At 42.2% G+C, this 18,256-nt stretch overlaps 1 protein-coding gene across 1 annotated transcript in view; it reads right to left on the reverse strand.

Annotated features, from left to right (window-relative positions):
* LOC138300242 (caspase-7-like) overlaps nucleotides 1–18,256 on the reverse strand; it is a 231,587-nt gene that overhangs the window by 196,399 nt on the left and 16,932 nt on the right. Inside the window, exons 2-3 of the mRNA XM_069239327.1 lie at nucleotides 18,152–18,249; nucleotides 10,060–10,211 (exon numbers count right to left, since the gene is read on the reverse strand). Coding sequence (XP_069095428.1) covers nucleotides 10,060–10,211; nucleotides 18,152–18,249 — 250 coding nt within the window. The remainder of the gene's footprint in view (nucleotides 1–10,059; nucleotides 10,212–18,151; nucleotides 18,250–18,256) is intronic.

Below are 18,256 nucleotides of genomic sequence, written 5' to 3' on the forward strand. Positions count from 1 at the left end.
GCCTGTCCTCCATTGTTGCCAAGTCTACCAGGGGTTTGTACACGGGGGTATGTCTCCATCTTCTGTTCATCCGCAGCAGTAGCAATCTATGGGGCAAAAGAGGAGCTGGTCACAAACTGTACATTGTAGCCACAGCAGTACAATGCAGGATGTCAATTTGAAATGTATAAGTGACATTTGTCCTGTATGTTCAATTGTGAACTGTGATGCAGTTATAATCCAGGGCCTGTCCCCTCCCCGGAATGGCGGCCGCCTGTCCTGCGTGGAAGGACAAGTGGAAGTGAGGTAATTCCGCTTGTGCGCCGTAGTTGGAGGCGGTCGGGAACCGCCGTGCAACGCCTCATTGGATAATATTGGGCCCTATGGGGTACAGTGGCCAATGGTGATGTGCGCTGGCGGTGACAGTATGAACCGCTGCGGACGTCACCGCCGTTTTCTAACTGTTCACACATTTGCTACCTGACCTTCAACAGGAGAGGACCTACACTACATGTGCTGCTGTGACCTGTGCCTGGAACCTACCATGGTGCGTGTGACTGGGAAAAGGGCCCCTGCCTTCACCTCGGCGGAGTTGGAGAGACTGGTGGATGGGGTCCTACCCCAATACAGTCTGCTATATGGGCCTCCAGACCAACAGGTAAATACACTGTGAGCATGATGCATGGGGCATGAATGCATGGAGTGGTGTGTGTGAAGGCCTCGTGTGGGGGGGGATTGGAGGATGTCCCCTGGGAGGCATCCAGCTTGTGTGCTGGGCCATGTCTGTTCAAATGGGGGTGGGAAAGGGAATGGTGGGCCATGAGTATAACAGGCAGGATGGTCTGACTAATATCTTTCCCTGTGTGTATTTCTCTGCAGGTCAGTGCCCATCAAAAGCAGGGTATATGACATGCCATCGCCAAAGACGTGTGGACCCTGGGGATCTACGGCAGGTGGAGCACCCACTGTCGGAAACGGTGGGAGGACCTGAGACGCTGGGCACGGAAGACGGCAGAGGCCCAGCTGGGGATGGCCTCACAACGAGGAAGGGGTGCCCGTCGAATCCAGACGCCCCCTAATGGCCCAAATACTGGCGGTGGCCTATCTTGAGCTAGATGGGCGCTTGAGGGCATCACAGCAGCCACAAGGGGGTGAGTACAGTGCCCATCATTACAACTTACGCCTGGTGGGGTGATATCTGGCTGGTGGATGAGTGTCTATGGGTGCCCCTAGGCCAGGCCTAACATTGCAGAGTAGGCCCCATGTTGGGCAGTGTCCTGATGTGATATTCCTCCTACCTAGCTTGTAGGCACTACTGGGCAGGGCTGTGTGGGTCCCAGGTATGCTGCAGTTGGCGGTATGTGTCCCTTCCCATGCCCTGGTGACTAGCATTGTTACAGGCAGTGCATTGCATAGTGCGTAGGCCTGTTCCCTGTGTGTGAGGGTGGTATGTACGCCAACAGTGGTGTTGGTGCAGCCATTGACCCAGTGTATCCTTTGTCTCCCCCCCTTTTTGTTTTGTCATCCTGACCTTATGTGCATTAGCATCATCTGGCGGAGGAGCAGAGATACCGGCAACAGAGGGAGCTGCATCTCACAGTATCCAGGAGGCAGAGTCCACCGACGGTGAGGGCACCAATGGGATGGAGGGCGAGGGGAGCACCACAGCGGAGACTGGAGGGGATAGTTCTGACACAGAAACCTCCTCCGATGGAAGCTCCCTGGTGGTGGCGGACACCTGTGTACCCACCCCAGCTACAGGTACAGCCGCCACCCCCGTACCAGCACTGCCCTCCCAGCAGCCCCTCATCGAGTTGCCTGTGCCCGCTCACCCAGGAGGGTGGGCATCTCCTTCGTCCCAGGAACCTCAGGCCCTGCCCCAGTTACCCCTGCTGCCCTGAGTAGGCTATTGACTTCCTGAAATCCATCTCTGTTGGGCAGTCAACCATTGTGAATGCAATCCAGCGGCTGGCAGCCCAAATGCAACAGACCAATGCATTTCTGGAGGGCATTCACACTGGTTTGGCGGCCCAACAGAGATCAATCCAGGCTCTTGCCTCCTCTCTGATGGCAGCCATTGTCCCTGTTTTCACCCTCCTCTTCCCAGTCCCATTCCCCTCAACCCCAACCTATCCCAAGCACACAGACAGACCAGCATGCACACAAGACAACACACAAGAGTGGCACAGGCAAACACAAGCACCACACTTCATCCCACAGGCACTCACACAAACACCATCCAGATGCAGACATACCAACATCCACTGTGGCCCCCTTCTCCCCCCCACCTCCCTCCCAGTTGCCTCTACTCTCACACCTTCATGCACTACATGCTCATCCACTACCACCATTACCAGCACGCCAGCAGAACACACACCTCACTGGCAGACACCTCCACAACAGCCATGCACACGTCCCCTGTGTCCTCTCCCACTGTGTCTGCCCCCCCTCCCAAGGTACACCTTGTCCTTTGTCACGTGGCCCTGTGGCCCATGCACATTGAGGACTAGGCAATGTACCTTGATTTATACATATGTACATACTTTTAGATTCGATGTTCGTACTTTTACTGTATTTATACTATAACACTCACATTCATCTAGTCGTGTTGCCCTTGCATTATTCCTGAGGGATACGGGGTAAATTTGTTTTCTTACTGCATCTGATTGTGTGTATGGTGTTGGGGGTGGTGTTGTGCATGTGTGTGTCACTCTATTTTTCCTCCCTCACTCCCCTGTGCTAGGCGTCTGTACTCACCGTGGTCATCTTCGCCATCGTTGGGGTTCGTGGTGGAGCAGGATGTAAAATATCATCCGAAAGATTTGCAGCTCGGGCTCCATGGTGGCGTGGTTCTTCCCTGTGTCTCCAATGGTGAGTCCTTTCCCTTCTGAGGTCTGTTTCTGCCAGGTTTTTGATGTCATTGGTGCCACCCCAGAAAAGGTGGTGAATGTGCATGTCATAATACGATAGGCAGAACTGTGACTTCTGCCTGGCTGTAGGTGGCTACCGCCGTGGTGACTGTTGTTTCCGCCCTGGCAGTCAGTGTGGTAAAGTGGCTGTCTATCTGAGCTCTTTCTGACATGGTCATAACTTGGCAGTAGTTACCGCCAGCCTGTTGGTGGTATTATCGCCACTTTAACACCGACCACCAGGGTTGTAACGAGGGCCATAATCTAAAAAGACTCAAAGAAAATGCAAAAATAAGATGAATCCAATCAAGATCCCTTGCACAATCCAGGGTGAGTAGGAACCATTGAAAAGCCCCAAAAAAATTCAATGAAACTCCAGATAACCTGAAAAAAGGAAATCAAAGTAAAAATAATTGATTTGTTATAAACCAAAAATGATTTCCTTAAAAAGAAAACCCAAACTTCCAATGACCATAGGATACGTTTGCAGACAAAAACCTCTAAAGTAAATAAAAACCCCAGCTCCAAAACACAGTACAATACCAAAAACATATATACGCCACACTTAGGGCCTTATTACCAGTACGGCGATACAAGGAATGCCAGACTCGCTGCGGCAGTCAGACCGCCACACTCCAAGCAGTCTGACGGCCAAGTAGGGTGTAATTTGCCCTTCCTTCTTCAGCTATACCGACCACCACATTATGACTGGCGTCACCGCTGGGAACATGGTTGCTGATGGGTTGACGGCGGACTGACTTGCGGTTAGCCACCACAGCACTGAACTCAGCAATGCCGTGCTGATCACGACTCCTGTTTCTGCCAGCCTTTCCATGGTGGGGACCCTGCCATGGAAAGACTGGAGGAATAACATTGCTGGGGGCCGCAGGGGAGCCCCTTCACTTCCCAGGCCCATGGCTTGCGCAGTTGAGGGGCCCCAGTGCCAGCACCCTGGGAACACGCACTGTCTGCTTTGCAGACATTGCACATTCCGAGGGTGCTGTAGTGCTACGGTATTGGCCTTGGCTCCCTTAAGATCGTAATACGATGTTCCCACCGGTCAGCCCAGTGGGAACTTCGTAATACGGCGGGGGTGAGGCAGCTGGGTTGATGGCTGCTGCATCCTTTTGAGTTTTGAGGTCAGCTCGTCCAACCACTAAACTTGTAATGAGCCCCTGATTCATCAAAATATTAGTTACATAACACATTTTAAACTAACATAATGATACATGACTAAAATAGTGTTTGAAAACCCAAAACTACAAACCAGTGAAAATCACTACTATTAATACATCTAAATATACCTCAAACACAAAAGTAACACTATAACTACCTTCTAGCACTCTCCCCTTAACCTCCCACCCTAAGAACCCTTAAAAATTCATTACAATAGACTTACCTGTTCTGACAAACAGCATCACATTACTGCGAGTTGGTCCTGTGAAAAAAGGCTAACAACAACATAAATAGATTACAAAATAGACATTAGCGGTAAAAAAGAAATGGCTAGCCAAATAAAGCGAAAATAAAAAAAACTATCTCCCCATAGAACTGAATGTGAAACTGTTGAAAAAATGTATGAAAATATTGTAAAAAAATTTAAATATGTAAATATTGTTGGACAAAATGTTAAAAGATTTTAAAGTATAAACTTAATAATTGTAAATAATATATACAATTATTGAATATATACTACAATAACATGTTAAAATAATGTTAAAACAAATGCACATAAAAAATTTAAGAAATGCTAAAAAAGTGTTAATGGGAAAAAAGTGTGAGATGTGCAATATACAATAGTATTGAAATATATAATAACAAACGTTACGCTTTTATGTAATAAAACAATGTTAAACTTGTTTTATTTATTAAACTATATGAATGTTTATTTTTAAGTGTAAATATAAATGTTAAAATGCAAAAATATATATTAATTAAGGATGAAAACATGAATACAAAGTCAAAAATGTGCCACTTGTCTTTATTTGTTAAAAAATGTAATTGGTGATATGATTGCTTATAAACATACAAGTATTTTTCTATTTATATTTCTAAATAATACTAGTAAAACAACACATACTATTTCTACTCAATACAAATAAAAGTAAGACGAAGGATTTCATACTAAAATTATAAAATTAAATAATCTAACTACAACATAAACCATTTTATAGAAGCTGTTGGGCACTAAAGAGGTGATATTTACTATCCCTACTTCAATGTAGACCAATTTGGGAAAAGTGTTAGACACTAAAAGGGTGTAATTTGCCCTCCCTTTCTCAATCTATACACATTTGGGGAAGGTGTTGGACACTAGAAGATTAACATTTACTATTACTGCTCCAATCTATGCAAATTTGAAGAAGGTGCTGGACCCTAAAAGGGTGTAAAAAACTATTTCCCCCAAAATGTGAACCAATTTGGGGAAAGTGTTGGACATTAAAAGGATGTCATTTACTATTCCCACTCCAATCTTTACCAATTTTGGGAAGGTGTTGGACACTAAAGTTTGACATTTACTATCCCCATTCCAACCAAACCATTTGGGGGAAGGTGTTGGACACAAAAAAGGGAGACGTTTACTATTCAAACTCTAATCTAAGCCTATTTGAAGATGTTCTTTGATGCGAAAGAGGAACAAAAAAATCCACGGCAGTCTTAGACATTTTATTCAAGATAATGCAAATTAAACATTTTATATACACTATAATTACTCTGTAGTCACAGAAATAAAATTAACTCTAAAATAAACTAAAATTTAAACACACTAACCAAAACTACCAACCTAGATATTCATTTTTAAACACTAACTTATTATATATATATATATATATATATATATATATATATATATATATATATATATATATATATATATATATATATATATATATATTGTGTATATAACAACAACATTTAAAAAACATGTATTAATCTAATTTTTATAATCATAAAATTTAAATAAATATAAAACACATTTTTAAATCTAAAAATCAATCAATAAATAGCAGATATTTGTATTATTTAAATTTAGTTTAAAAAAAATGCAGAGATCTTATACCTTTTGCATAAAAACATTAGGAGAGGAGGGGCCCAAAAGGTTGTGGTGTTTCACTTTATTAAAATATTTTTTATATATTTATACATTTTTAAATATTTTTCTGAATGTCATTGTTTTGTTATAGGTCAAAGAAGATGAGGGCCGCTGTTTTGCCATGGTCTAGCAGCATTCTGATGTTGTTCGTGGCTGTGACTAGAGCTGCCTGGGTGCTGTGCTTTGCTCTAAAACCGACTTGGAAGCAGTCAAAAAAGTTGTGGTTCTATAGGTGTCTGGTTAACTGGATGTTGATAGCTTTCTGGATGACCTTGGTTGGGAAAGGGAGCAGGGGGATGGGTTGGTAGTTCTTGAGTTCTCCTGGGTCCGCGGATGGTTTCTTCAGCAACAGCTTCACGTTGGCATGTTTCCATTTCTGTGGAAAGTAGTCTGTGGTGATCGAGGAGTTGAGGACCTTGGTGAGTTCTCTGCTGATGGGTTGATTGCCGAGGTTGAAAGTGAGATGGGGGCAGGGGTCTTCTGGGGCTCCGGAGTGGATGGATCTCATGATGGACGCTGTTTCGTTCTTGGTGAGGGTGTTCCACAAGGTGAGCTGGTGTGGATGGGTGTCAAACGGTTGATGTCATCCTTGGTGGGGGCTGGGGTGCAAAGTCTTGCTAGTTGTTGTTGATTTTGTTGTGGAAAAAGTCAGAGAGGGTGTCGCAGAGAGCTTGAGAGAGTTTGATGGTGTTTTCTGTTGGTGAACTCCTTGACTATGTTGAACAGTTCCTTGCGGGTGTTGTAGCTGTCATTGATGTGGGTGGCTAGGGCGGTCTTCTTAGTGTTTTTCAGGAGATGGTGGTAATGGCTGAGAGCATCTTTAGATCGTTTTTCAGTCCTCAAGGGTCTTACTGGTGCACCAGAATCAAACACACTACAATGAACTAAATACTAATTAACACTTAAAAACTTTATAATGTACAATAGCTTCTAAAATTGTATATTTTACAACAATATTAAAACCACACTTAAAATTATATTTTTACCTTCGATATTCCTGTTGATGATATTTTTGACATCCCGATATTCTTGACACAATATTTTTTGTATCACAATATTTATTTCCAATATTTTTTCCAAATACCATTACAACTTGGCAATGAACATGGTAGGGTAATCAATCCTGCTCCAAATTAATACTGGGCTCTTCACTGCGTATCTCAATACTCTCCCTCACATTTGATAAAAATATGCCTAAATGCAAATCACCTCCCCACCCCTATGTTTTGAAATCCATGTCAGAATCTCAAATCCCATCCCCCACAAAGGTGTCAACCCAGAAGTCTCATTCACATCAAACCCTCTTTCTCTTGTCCAACTCGACTGTATCTAACTAGCACCGTTTATCCATTTAACTAAAAGCAAGGTGAGCAAACATGCACATTGAACTGTTCAACCTGATTTCTGACTGACCACCATTGTAACTTAATCAGTATCACAGAACCCCAGCCACATGTACAAGCCTACTCCAACTTATAACTTCTTGACCAATATAATAAAATCTGCACACTATCCCTGTAGCTAAAACAAACTATATTCAAGAGCAGATAATGTTTCTCCAAATGTTACTTTTTTGTTGCTGTGGCACATGATTAATGTCTCCTTTCCCAAAGAAGATCTTCTACTTCTCAGCTCAAATGAAACACTCAGGGCTATCTTCACTTTACTGAAAATATACAAATAATATGAAATAAATTCAATATGAAAACCTGTTTTCAGGCCACTCTACAACTACACTACTACATTGGATTCCTTCATTCCCATCTCAGGTGATGACCTGACAAAACCCATCAAACAGCTAAAACCAGGATTTACTTTCTTGAGCCTATCCTGGCTAAAACTTTCAAGCACATGTTTAGCATTTTCCAAGAAAACTGGTTTAACTTACTCAACAAGTGGAGTCCACCCTCCCACCTACTTCTCAAATGAGTACGATGGCAAATGTAGAAAACACCCCGTTGCATTCCCTGGAGAAAATCTGTAACTCATTTCTCCTGAAGAGCTCAAAGGAGCTCTCCAGGCATTGGTCATCATCAGACTAGACTTAAAGAATGTGTTTCTAACAGACACACACCAAACACCCGTCGCCCCTCTTAAAGCTATGCTTAAATCCAGAGCCATGTGTGTCTACTTTTCTAGCAAATTTGACTATTTCACTCACATACTTTGAGACTTACACTGCACCACTTCATAGCTAGAATCCAATTTAACTTCTGCTATATAGCCTGCAAAACTAGTTATGGCACTAGCTCTGCTGGCTCCAAAGTTTTCAGAAGCTGGGATAACTTTCCTTTTGAAGTGCCTAAGTTGTGAACCTCCACTTGATGTAATCAGCCCTTCTCTTGAACTGCCACCAAGGACTGAAAATGAAAGCTCTACCCTCTGAATCAATAAAATCAATTTTAAGCAACACTTTCAGGAAACACCTCAAGACCCACTGGGTCAGATAATTCCTAATCTAACGATGGACGTAATGGTCCCAAGGTTATGACTGACTTTGTTCACAGAATCACATCTTTCCCTTCATTAGTTCTCAGGTGTTTTGGAAGTGCCTCCTCACATTTCATGTAGCCCAATTTGACATTCTGCTCACGTGCTGATCAGTATAGGGAAAGGTGCGGAAGACATTGTGACGCGAAGGGTTAATTAGCTTGAGCAGTGTAGATGGCTGTGATGCCTTTTGAACCCTCCCCCCCCCAAACAACGTGGAAAAGTTCATGATATTATTGTCAAGCTTGTTTGTGTAGAAGACTCCGTCTCAACCTTGAGAACGAGAGTACAGGGAGAAGATGGAATGAAAACAAAGGTTGGAGAAGGGCAGAGCAGCCAAGTACTGATAACATAGCTAGAAAATGCCAGAATGAGATAGAATCCAAGCTTCAAGTTATTTAAGCACTGAAGTGTGGGTGAGGGTTTGGAAGCTCGCAGATGGAATTGTGGAAGCTGCCATGGCCCAGCGCTGCCTCCCTGTTTTGCTGACCATGATGCTTGAGGGGGAGAGAGGTCCAAGCAGGCGGTAGAGGGCTCACCAGCATTTCGTGGACTAAGATAAATTCCACACAGGGATGAAAGGCCTTTATTTCTCTGCTCTATTATTATGACTGATTATTTATGCTTGCAACGTGTTTATGACCTGAAGTATTCAGCTCGTTTATATTTTGCTTTCTAAACCTCGTAGTATGAACCTGCTACAGTAACTGAAACATGCATTTTGGTGTGCAGTAAATCAAAGCTTATCTGAAGTATTCAGTTCGTTTATATTTTGCCTTCTGAACATCGTAGTGAGAGCCTGCTGCAGTAATTGAAACATGCATTTTGGTGTGCAGTAAATTAAAGCTTATCTGAAGTATTCAACTCATTTATATTCTGCTTCCTGAATATCGTAGTGTGATGCATTTTGGTATACAGTTAATCAAAACTTATATATGTCAATGAACTCTCTGCTTATATATATATATACATATATGCACAGATGCTCTTTGTAGTGTACTTATGTATAAATAGATGCTTTTCATTGCTATTCTTATTTTACTATTGTTAATGTACTAAATGCCTACATTAACTGCAATTCCAGTAAAGCTACATTGTATTTATAATTGGCGTGTGGTCCTTCATTGAGCGTCCTTATTGACTTATACCGAACAGGTGTCAACCAGTCACCTGGATAAGACAAGTGCTATTTAAAGCACAGTATCACCTAACTGCCCAAGCGTGCTGTATAAACCGTTAAATAAAATAAATTAATTAAATACAATATACAACATACACATTTTCAAACTGGCTATAGGTGTCTTTGGGACAGAGTATAGAGAAAAGTAGTTTTGTAGAAAGGTGGTGGTAGTGGCTTGCTCACATGGAAGATCATTGAATGTAGAACAATATTAAAATGAAACAGGGTAGAACACACTGCAGCCAGAATCTGCTATGTCTTCTCCCACTCATAAAGAAGAGTGGAGAAAAATTCAGCATAGACAAAACATAAACAGTGACAAAGACCAAACATATATGTTAACTCCAATGTGTCAGTACACAATGGTACACTGGAAAAACCCAAAATGTGAGTATCAATAGCAGTACCTGTACTCCGGTGAAAGTTCTCATTGTTGATAATAACACATTTGCCGACATTTGCATATTTCATGTTATACAGATAGGGTTGTGCAACAACTCGGTGCGGACTGCTAGTGGAGGAGGCTGGGGGCTGTTCTCCCTCCTTCTTCTTCTTGCTTCTGAAACACAGTTTACAAGATCTAGAGTTTAGAGTTTGTACATTTTGGCCGCATTTTGTGAACAGATGTTCTCCAATGTATTAGCGTTATGAACTTGTTAGCAGATGCCACATATATGTCATTTTTAACCTCGTTGAAACGGCTAAGGTGCAACAAAACTAAGACTCTACATGCTAACATTTCTAGGGAGCATGTTCATGTGCCATGTTTCAAGAAAACAAGTTTCAAATTCCAAACTTACAAACCAAATACCAAGCATGAACACACTGGAAGGTTTTGTGAGCCGGCCATGAAGCATGTTTCGGGCAAACAAACTGCAAAGGCAGTTTGGAGAAACGCAGAAAACGGTTTCCCCCTGAAGATCATACTACTGAACTATGCAAGACATAAATTAGCAAGCGATGGACAGATGGAGGCGTTTGTAGGCCAGTGCCTCAGCACTGTGCGCAGCTTCCCTTGTTGTTGGTGTAGGTATATATCTCACTCTACAGAACAACTGTGTACAAAATTTGAGTTGGACGTCAGTGAGGAGCAAGAGTAGCACGAATCTCCTGGTTAAAAAAAAGTCACAAATGTCCTAGGAAAAAAAATGTGAACACAAATCTTGTTTCTGCAAAAACTGCATAAGGTTCAATAGAGAAACAACCTAGATACTGCATATCCATCAGAAGGATTCAATGGCTATTATGAAAATAATTTACTTTTAATCATAGTTCACCATAATGAAAATCGCAAGTGGATTATCTTTTTTCACTGTAAGGAAAAGGGGTATATTTACAATACTATTTACACTGTTGTAATTGGACTAGCTTCAAACTCTCTTTTACGAGCACCAACACTTTAAAGAAGCCAGACGTCACCTAGAATTCAAATTAACCAGTACAAGAGATTTGACATAGGTGGCAAAGGGTATGACAAGGACTGGTAGTCCGAAGCATTGTGACGCCCACTTAAACGTGTTACTTGCGTTTCTCTTGTGTCTATAATTAGTACTTCCTTGGATGTCTTGGAAGGGCTGGTGTTGCCATGATGCTCAGGAAAGCCACTCCTGGACTCGTTTACTTATTTCGACGTTTTTTTAAAATTGGCATGACTCTACTAAACTTGGAAACTTTCAGCCAAAAATAAAGCTTCGAAGTCAGTGAGGGACAACTTTAAAAAATGAGTCAACAACATAAAATATTTTTGAGGTGGACACACTGATTGTGGCCCTCCAATTCTACTGTTCTTTCTTTGGGCCAGAACATTTATCCCACACTGTCTCTCTAATTAGACCATGGAGCATATTTACAAGCCCCGTGGCGCAGGGCTGAGCAGCAAAGTAAGTGACCTTGATGGCTGTCCTGTGCCACATGGAAAGAGAAGGAATGCACTGTATTCAACAGCTAGTGTGCATTTCTGTCCTCTCCCCCTGCACTGGCACACAATGGGCTGCCTAGCGCCGATGCAGGTGCCCTTGCACCATGGTTCTAGGATGCTTGAGTCGCAGATAGGATTGTTTCTGTGCAGGAAGGGACACCTTCCTGGATGAAAATAATTCATGGAGGCGTTTTCCTCTTTCTGTGAATGCAGCACACACAGAAAGAGGTAATACGAGGAGAAATAAACATATTTCTCCTCATTGCGCCTCCCCTGGGGAGGGGTAAATTTTTTACGCATTCCCAGGTGTAGAGATTTTTGTAAATCTTGGGATGCGTGAAGACCCATGGTTGTTGCATGGGAAAACTCACTGCAACGCCCACAAAACATCTCCCTGACTCACTCTAAGACAATACAGCGACTCGTGCTGCGTTGCCTTACACCATATCTTCAGTGCTATGAAAAGCTAGGCAAAGTGGCTTTGCATGACCTTGTAGATATGGGCCAGCACAATGCACCAGCAGCTCACAGGCTTGTAATTAAGCCCCTATCATTCTGCAGTTGTTGCAAAAGATGGCGCATCTGTGTGGGTTCAACTCGCACTTCTCAATAATTCTAATTCTCAGTGCAGCTGACAAGCACCTTCAGGAGCTCTTGAGTGGAGGTCTGGCACACACAGACAGCAGGACCAATCACATGGGACTTTTCCTTCCACTTCTGAGACCTTGTTTGTACTGCTGCCAGAGATTACATTTATCTGGTGGTTCATTTTTATTAGGGTAAATGAACATTGCTGGTCATCTTTCTCCAACAGAATCTGTTAACTGACACAATTTACAGATGCAGTGTGGATGCTGAGTTTCTAGACTCCTGCCGACACCACAAAAATTGCCAAATCCAAACTAATGCCAAGGGAAAAAGGTTCTGTGACAAATTGGACACAGCATTTCTTAGGTAAAATATTGGTTCCTCTGATGGAGGAGGCAGAGTTTGCCTGCGTAGTAGGTGTGGTTGCCACTTCATGCTTTGCCCCAGTAAACTGTATGCGCCAGATGTACAATATTGTTGTGGTCACAAATGGTGATTGGAGCCATTTGCAACTGCTATAAAACATTTTCCCATGTACAAAGCCATATTTTGCGATTCAGTAACCTATTACTAAATCACAAAACGGGTAAGCGATTCGGTATTAGGAAGGGGTGTGTCAAGGGCATCCTTTCTTAATAGCAAATCGAAGTGGTATGTGTGAATGTTATGCGTCCGAAATGCGGTCGCAAAAAATGCAAATTTTACCAACTCATTGAAGGAGGTGGTAACTCACGGGATCCCTTCCCTTTTGTAAATGTAGGTGCAAGTATTTTTTTAAGAGCAGGCAGAGGTCCCATGGATCCCTGCCTACTCTTGAAAAAACGTAAAAGAAAACTTTTTATTTTTGTTTTTGAAATGCATCCTGTTTTCCTTTAACACCTTAGCTGCTGGCCTTCCCCTCATCCCTGTACATCCCCCCTCCCCCACCCCCCAGTGCTGAGCCCTTTGTTGGCTTTTTGGGGTAGTTTGCGATTAGGCCTTCATAACTTTTTGTCCACATAAGCAATCCATGCCAAATTTGCATCCTTTTTTCCAACATCTTAGAGATTCTAAAGGTACCCAGAGTTTGTGGGTTCCCCTGGAGGAGGCAAATAATTTGCCAAAATACAGCTACAATTTCGTTTTTTTCAGAAAAATTGGAAAAAAGGACCGCTGAAGAAAGCATGTGGTTTACTACCTGAAAATGGCATCAACAAAGGGTTTGCAGTGCTAAAATCGCCATCTTCCCAGCTTTCAGGAACAGGCAGGCTTGAATCAGAAAACCACAGTTTTCAACACAATTGTGGCATTTTACTGGGACATACCCCATTTTTAATATGTTTAGTGCTTTCAGCCTCCTTCCAGTTAGTGACAGAAATGGGTGTGAAACCAATGCTGGACATTTCTGAAACATTTCTGAAAAGTAGACAAATTTTTGAATTCAGCAAGGGGTCATTTGTGCAGATCCTTCAAGGTTTTACTACAGAAAGTAACAGCTAAATTAAAAATATATTGAAATTGAGGTTAAAAAAAAGCCATTTCCGGCCACATTATCTTCTATAACTCTTTCCAGCTATGGCAGATTTATTTAAACAATATACCGTTACGTCTGCTGGACTCTTCTAGTTGCGGGGATATATAGGACTTGTAGGTTCATCAAGAACCCTACGTTCCCAAAGCCAATAAATAAGCTGCACCTTGCAATGGGTTTTTATTGTATACCAGGTATACAGCAATTCATTTGGTGAAATACAAAGACTGAAAAATAGGTTTAAAGGAAACCTTTGTATTACCAAAATGGACACAAGATAAGGTGTTGAGCAGCAGTGGTTATTTGCACATCTCTGAATTCCGGGGTCCCCATACTAGCATGTGAATTACAGGGCATTTCTCAAATAGACTTCTTTTTTACACACCGTGTTACATTTGTAAGGAAAAAAATGTAGAGAAAGGCAAGGGGAAATAACATTTGTCCTGCTGTTCTGTGTTCCTCTAAGTCTCTTGATAAAAATGGTATCACTACTCACTTGTGTGGGTAGGCCTAGTGCCCGCAACAGGAAATGCCCCAAAACACAACGTGGACACATCACATTGTGAAGCACCACTTTTCTTGGGCCCCGCCAATGCTACCATATGTGTGCTGTATTTCAGATACGGTGCACCATGGCATAATTAGGTACAATAGTGTCAAACTTTTTTACGCTATTGTGGGCTTTGCTCCACTAGCATCAAAACGTCTGACGCCAGTGGAGCGAAGTGCAAGGAGGCCCATTGATTCCAATGTGTGCGTCCTTTTAACGCCTGCTTTCAGCAGGCGTTAAAAATGACGTCAAAAATGGCACAATGAAATCTTGTAGACTTCAATGTGCCATTTGTGCTGGCCTTCTCCTCCCAGAACACCACCTTTGCATTCATCAGGCATGGCGCATGCATAATGTGGCAAAAATGGTCACAAGGTGACGCAGTGCATGCATTGTGCCACTTTGTAGATATGGTGTGGCGTTTTTGGCAAACTAATGCCACATTAGCATAAGAATAATGACGCTAATGGGCCATTAGATGGCACAAGATCATCCTTAAATGTGGGCCTCTGTTTTTAATAAACATCTATTTCTCTATCTATTGAATGACTTTACTGCTCTTCCACAAGGAGCATATTGGCACACAAAGTAGATTTGTGCAGTGCCCGGAACCACTGTGACAATCAGTGGCGTAATGAAACTGGAGGAGGCCCGCCTGCAAAGAACATGGAGGGCCCCTCCCTCCAGACTAACTCAGGGCAGGTTCTGTGCTGAAGGCCCCCCCTGGAAGGGGGCTGGGGCCTTTTGATATGCCACTGGTGGCAACGTATGATTTTTAAGACCAAAAACATTTTTTCTTTTTGCCAGTGATTGTTACAATTGTAAGGACCTGGCAGCTCCCACAACAATAAAGTGTTGCAAAAGCCATGTCAAAACATGACGCGCATTGACAAAACCAAAGGACTCACCAAAAAATGTTGAATCGGTTGGCTTTGCCAGTGCTTGTTTATTTTTCTGCTTCTCATAATTGTGTTGAAATTGGTTACACTGACTTTCCATTAGGAATATTTTTGGGAAATACTAGCATGCATCAACACATTTTACTACATGACACTTTAAAGAAATAGCACATAAAATTTCATAGAAGCGAAAAAAAAAATAATTCTACTCGCATTTTTTTATGAACATTGAATTTTGAAAGCAAAGAATCAGTCTTGCTTACAAGCTGCTGCAAGCATTTGCATCTAATCAGAGAGCATTCTGGGAGCGTTATACTTAGCCTCATACTGTTAAACTTCTCAAACAAGTGTGTACACTTTTTTATTTTTTTACTGTACCCACTGTCAATAGTGCAGTGTGACCTTAAAATGTTTATTTACAGCGCTGACCCTAGCAATGAAGGCTTTTGATTAATGAACCATAAATACATGTTTGAAGAGCATTATCATTTGGATACATGTATTACCTCAACTGCAGACAATTCCTTTCTCTGTCAACTGGCAGCCAAAGGGTTTGTGCTGCAAGAGGATTGGGCCTCCTTGTCTCAAAGACTAAATAAACACAAAAACTTGTTGCCCTTGACCTTAAACAATTTGTGTTGGGCAATAGAAATTCCACATCCCTGGCATCCCCCCTCGCACATACATTTCATTTGTATTATAGCGTAGGTAATGGTTGGCTTCACTAATCCACACAGCTATTCACATATAACACATTTCTGATCCTTGCATAGGAATATAAACATTCTGCACTACTTTATGGCAACAAAACTGCCACTAGACAAAAGTCATATCCTTTTCTAGCAAAAACATAATCACAAGAGTTACTTGACATTTTTATTGCTGCCTAAAAGCTACAGTTGAAACGCGTCAGTTGAAGTATGTGCAATGCTTTCAAGATGCAAGCTGCAACTGCAAGAGAACAGGTGGCGAATATATATATATATATATATATATATATATATATATATATATATATGTAAAGAGATCACTTTTATGTATGGGTGTGGATCGCAGCCCCCAGGGAAACCACACATGTGTTGACAAAAGTGATTGCTATATATATATACATATCTATATATAGATATATCTCTATATAGACAGATATATCTATATATAGGTAGATATATCTATATATGTAAATCTATATATGTAAATATGATCTATATATTTTTTTTAACAGCTGTATGGTTTCCTTGGGGGCCATAGTGGCCCCCAGGGAAACAATACAGCTGTTAAAAAATTATTATTGCCACCACAGGGGATCGCCCTGCTCATGGGCGACCCCCTGTCAATTTCATCGTATTTTTTTAAATTTTTTAGTTTTTTACACCCCTGGGGTAAACCTACTGTTTTTGAGGGGGACAACCCCCCCCAAGTCAATTCCCTGGTGTCTAGTGGGGGTTTCCTGGCCCTCGATCGCAGCTGTGCAGTGATCGAGGGCCAGGAAACCCGCTCAGGAAGGCCTCATTTGAAAGGTGAGAGCCTCCCCTTTCAAACGAGGCCTTCCTGAACGTCAGGAAGGCCAGTTTTGGGCCTGCCTTCCTGCTCTGCTATGGAAAACAGATAGTGGTGCGCGCTGACGTCACAAAGGGGCAGGTGGGGGGGGGGTTGGAGGGAGACACGGAAAATCTTCCATGTCTCCCGGGGTTTTTTCAATTAAAAATAAATCCTCCGATGCAGATTTTTTAACCCCCTCCCTGGTGTCAGCCACTGGTTGTGACCTGCACCAGGGTAGTGACACACCTGGGAGGTAGTGTGGCTGCATTAAAAATAAAATGCTTTATTTAAAAAACATTCAAAGATATGGTGGTCTACTGAACCCAGCAGGCCACCATCCCTCTGATTTGTGGCCATTCCTAATGGCTCGCTACATTCTGAATATTGAAGAGGCAGGTCCTTTTGCGACTCTTTGGGAATTGCAAACAGTGTGAAACACACTTTGGTACATCGCAATTGGTGATTTCCTAATAGCGAATTGCAAAAATTCCCTATTAGGAAATTGCAAACACTGAGGTACATACTTCTGGCTCTATATTTAGAACAAAAATCGCCAAATTTAGGCAACGCATCAGACTGCACCCTAAATCGTTTTTCATTCATCAACAGTCTCATGAAGAATAACCGAAAATTACTATTTCTCATGTTTCCATGTTTTTATTTTTAGTTTTCCCAGAGAAATAGTGACTGCGACGTACACGTTTCCTGTAACTTACGCTATATGATTATTTAAACATGTAGTTTTTAGCATTGATCTCGAAAATTTGAGATTCAGAGGCTGGAAGCAGACATGCACGTTCTAGAATCACATACACATTTGAAGGTGCTTATGGACGGCAGGTATGTGGTATCAGCCTTGATCCTTGATTCTCAAACACCTATGCGCGTTCTCAAACTGGAAGCGCAATTCGATAATGCACGTTCTTAAAAATGAATCACAGTTTTGCAGGTCACATAAGTGTTACTGACTAGCATTCGAAAATGCACATTCCGGTTCGCGGTCCACTGTATTAAAAAAAAAAAAACATCATCTTTATTGTTTTTTCAGGACATAAACAATGTGAAAGCACAACATATCACTTAAGCTTCCGGTGGTTCCCATTTCGATGAGAGAAATAGCGAAATTAGGTTTGAGTGATGGTTACCCATCCACCCACTAGGGGCTGTTCCAATGTCCTACGTGGTGAAGCATTGGCGGGTATGGTGGAGTTTTCCCATGGAACATGCGGGTGACCTAACAATGCTGATCTTTGGGGTGCTCAAGCTTTGACAACCACCATTGTACAATGCAGATGCACACTTGAGAATCTCATGTGCACCGAAGCATAAGGATGTGTATTAGGGCATTGTGAATTGAGTCTATGCATGCTTTTTCATGAATACTTAAAAAGAGAGAAGAGGAGAGGAGCCTTCTGGGGAGGGCAAATTTAGAAACTACGATGATATTACTTGAAACAGTTAGCACTGTAGTTACTGTACAAGCAGACTCACTCACTTTATTAGAGTAGGAATCCAACTACTCCTGTCGGGTCTGGCATCAGGTGTATCCCCTCCTTCCACATCAGACACACAATCAGCGTCAGAGGTTTCCATCTTTAGG

This window comes from Pleurodeles waltl, chromosome 6, assembly GCF_031143425.1.
Source record: "Pleurodeles waltl isolate 20211129_DDA chromosome 6, aPleWal1.hap1.20221129, whole genome shotgun sequence".
Taxonomy (NCBI): Eukaryota; Metazoa; Chordata; class Amphibia; order Caudata; family Salamandridae; genus Pleurodeles; species Pleurodeles waltl.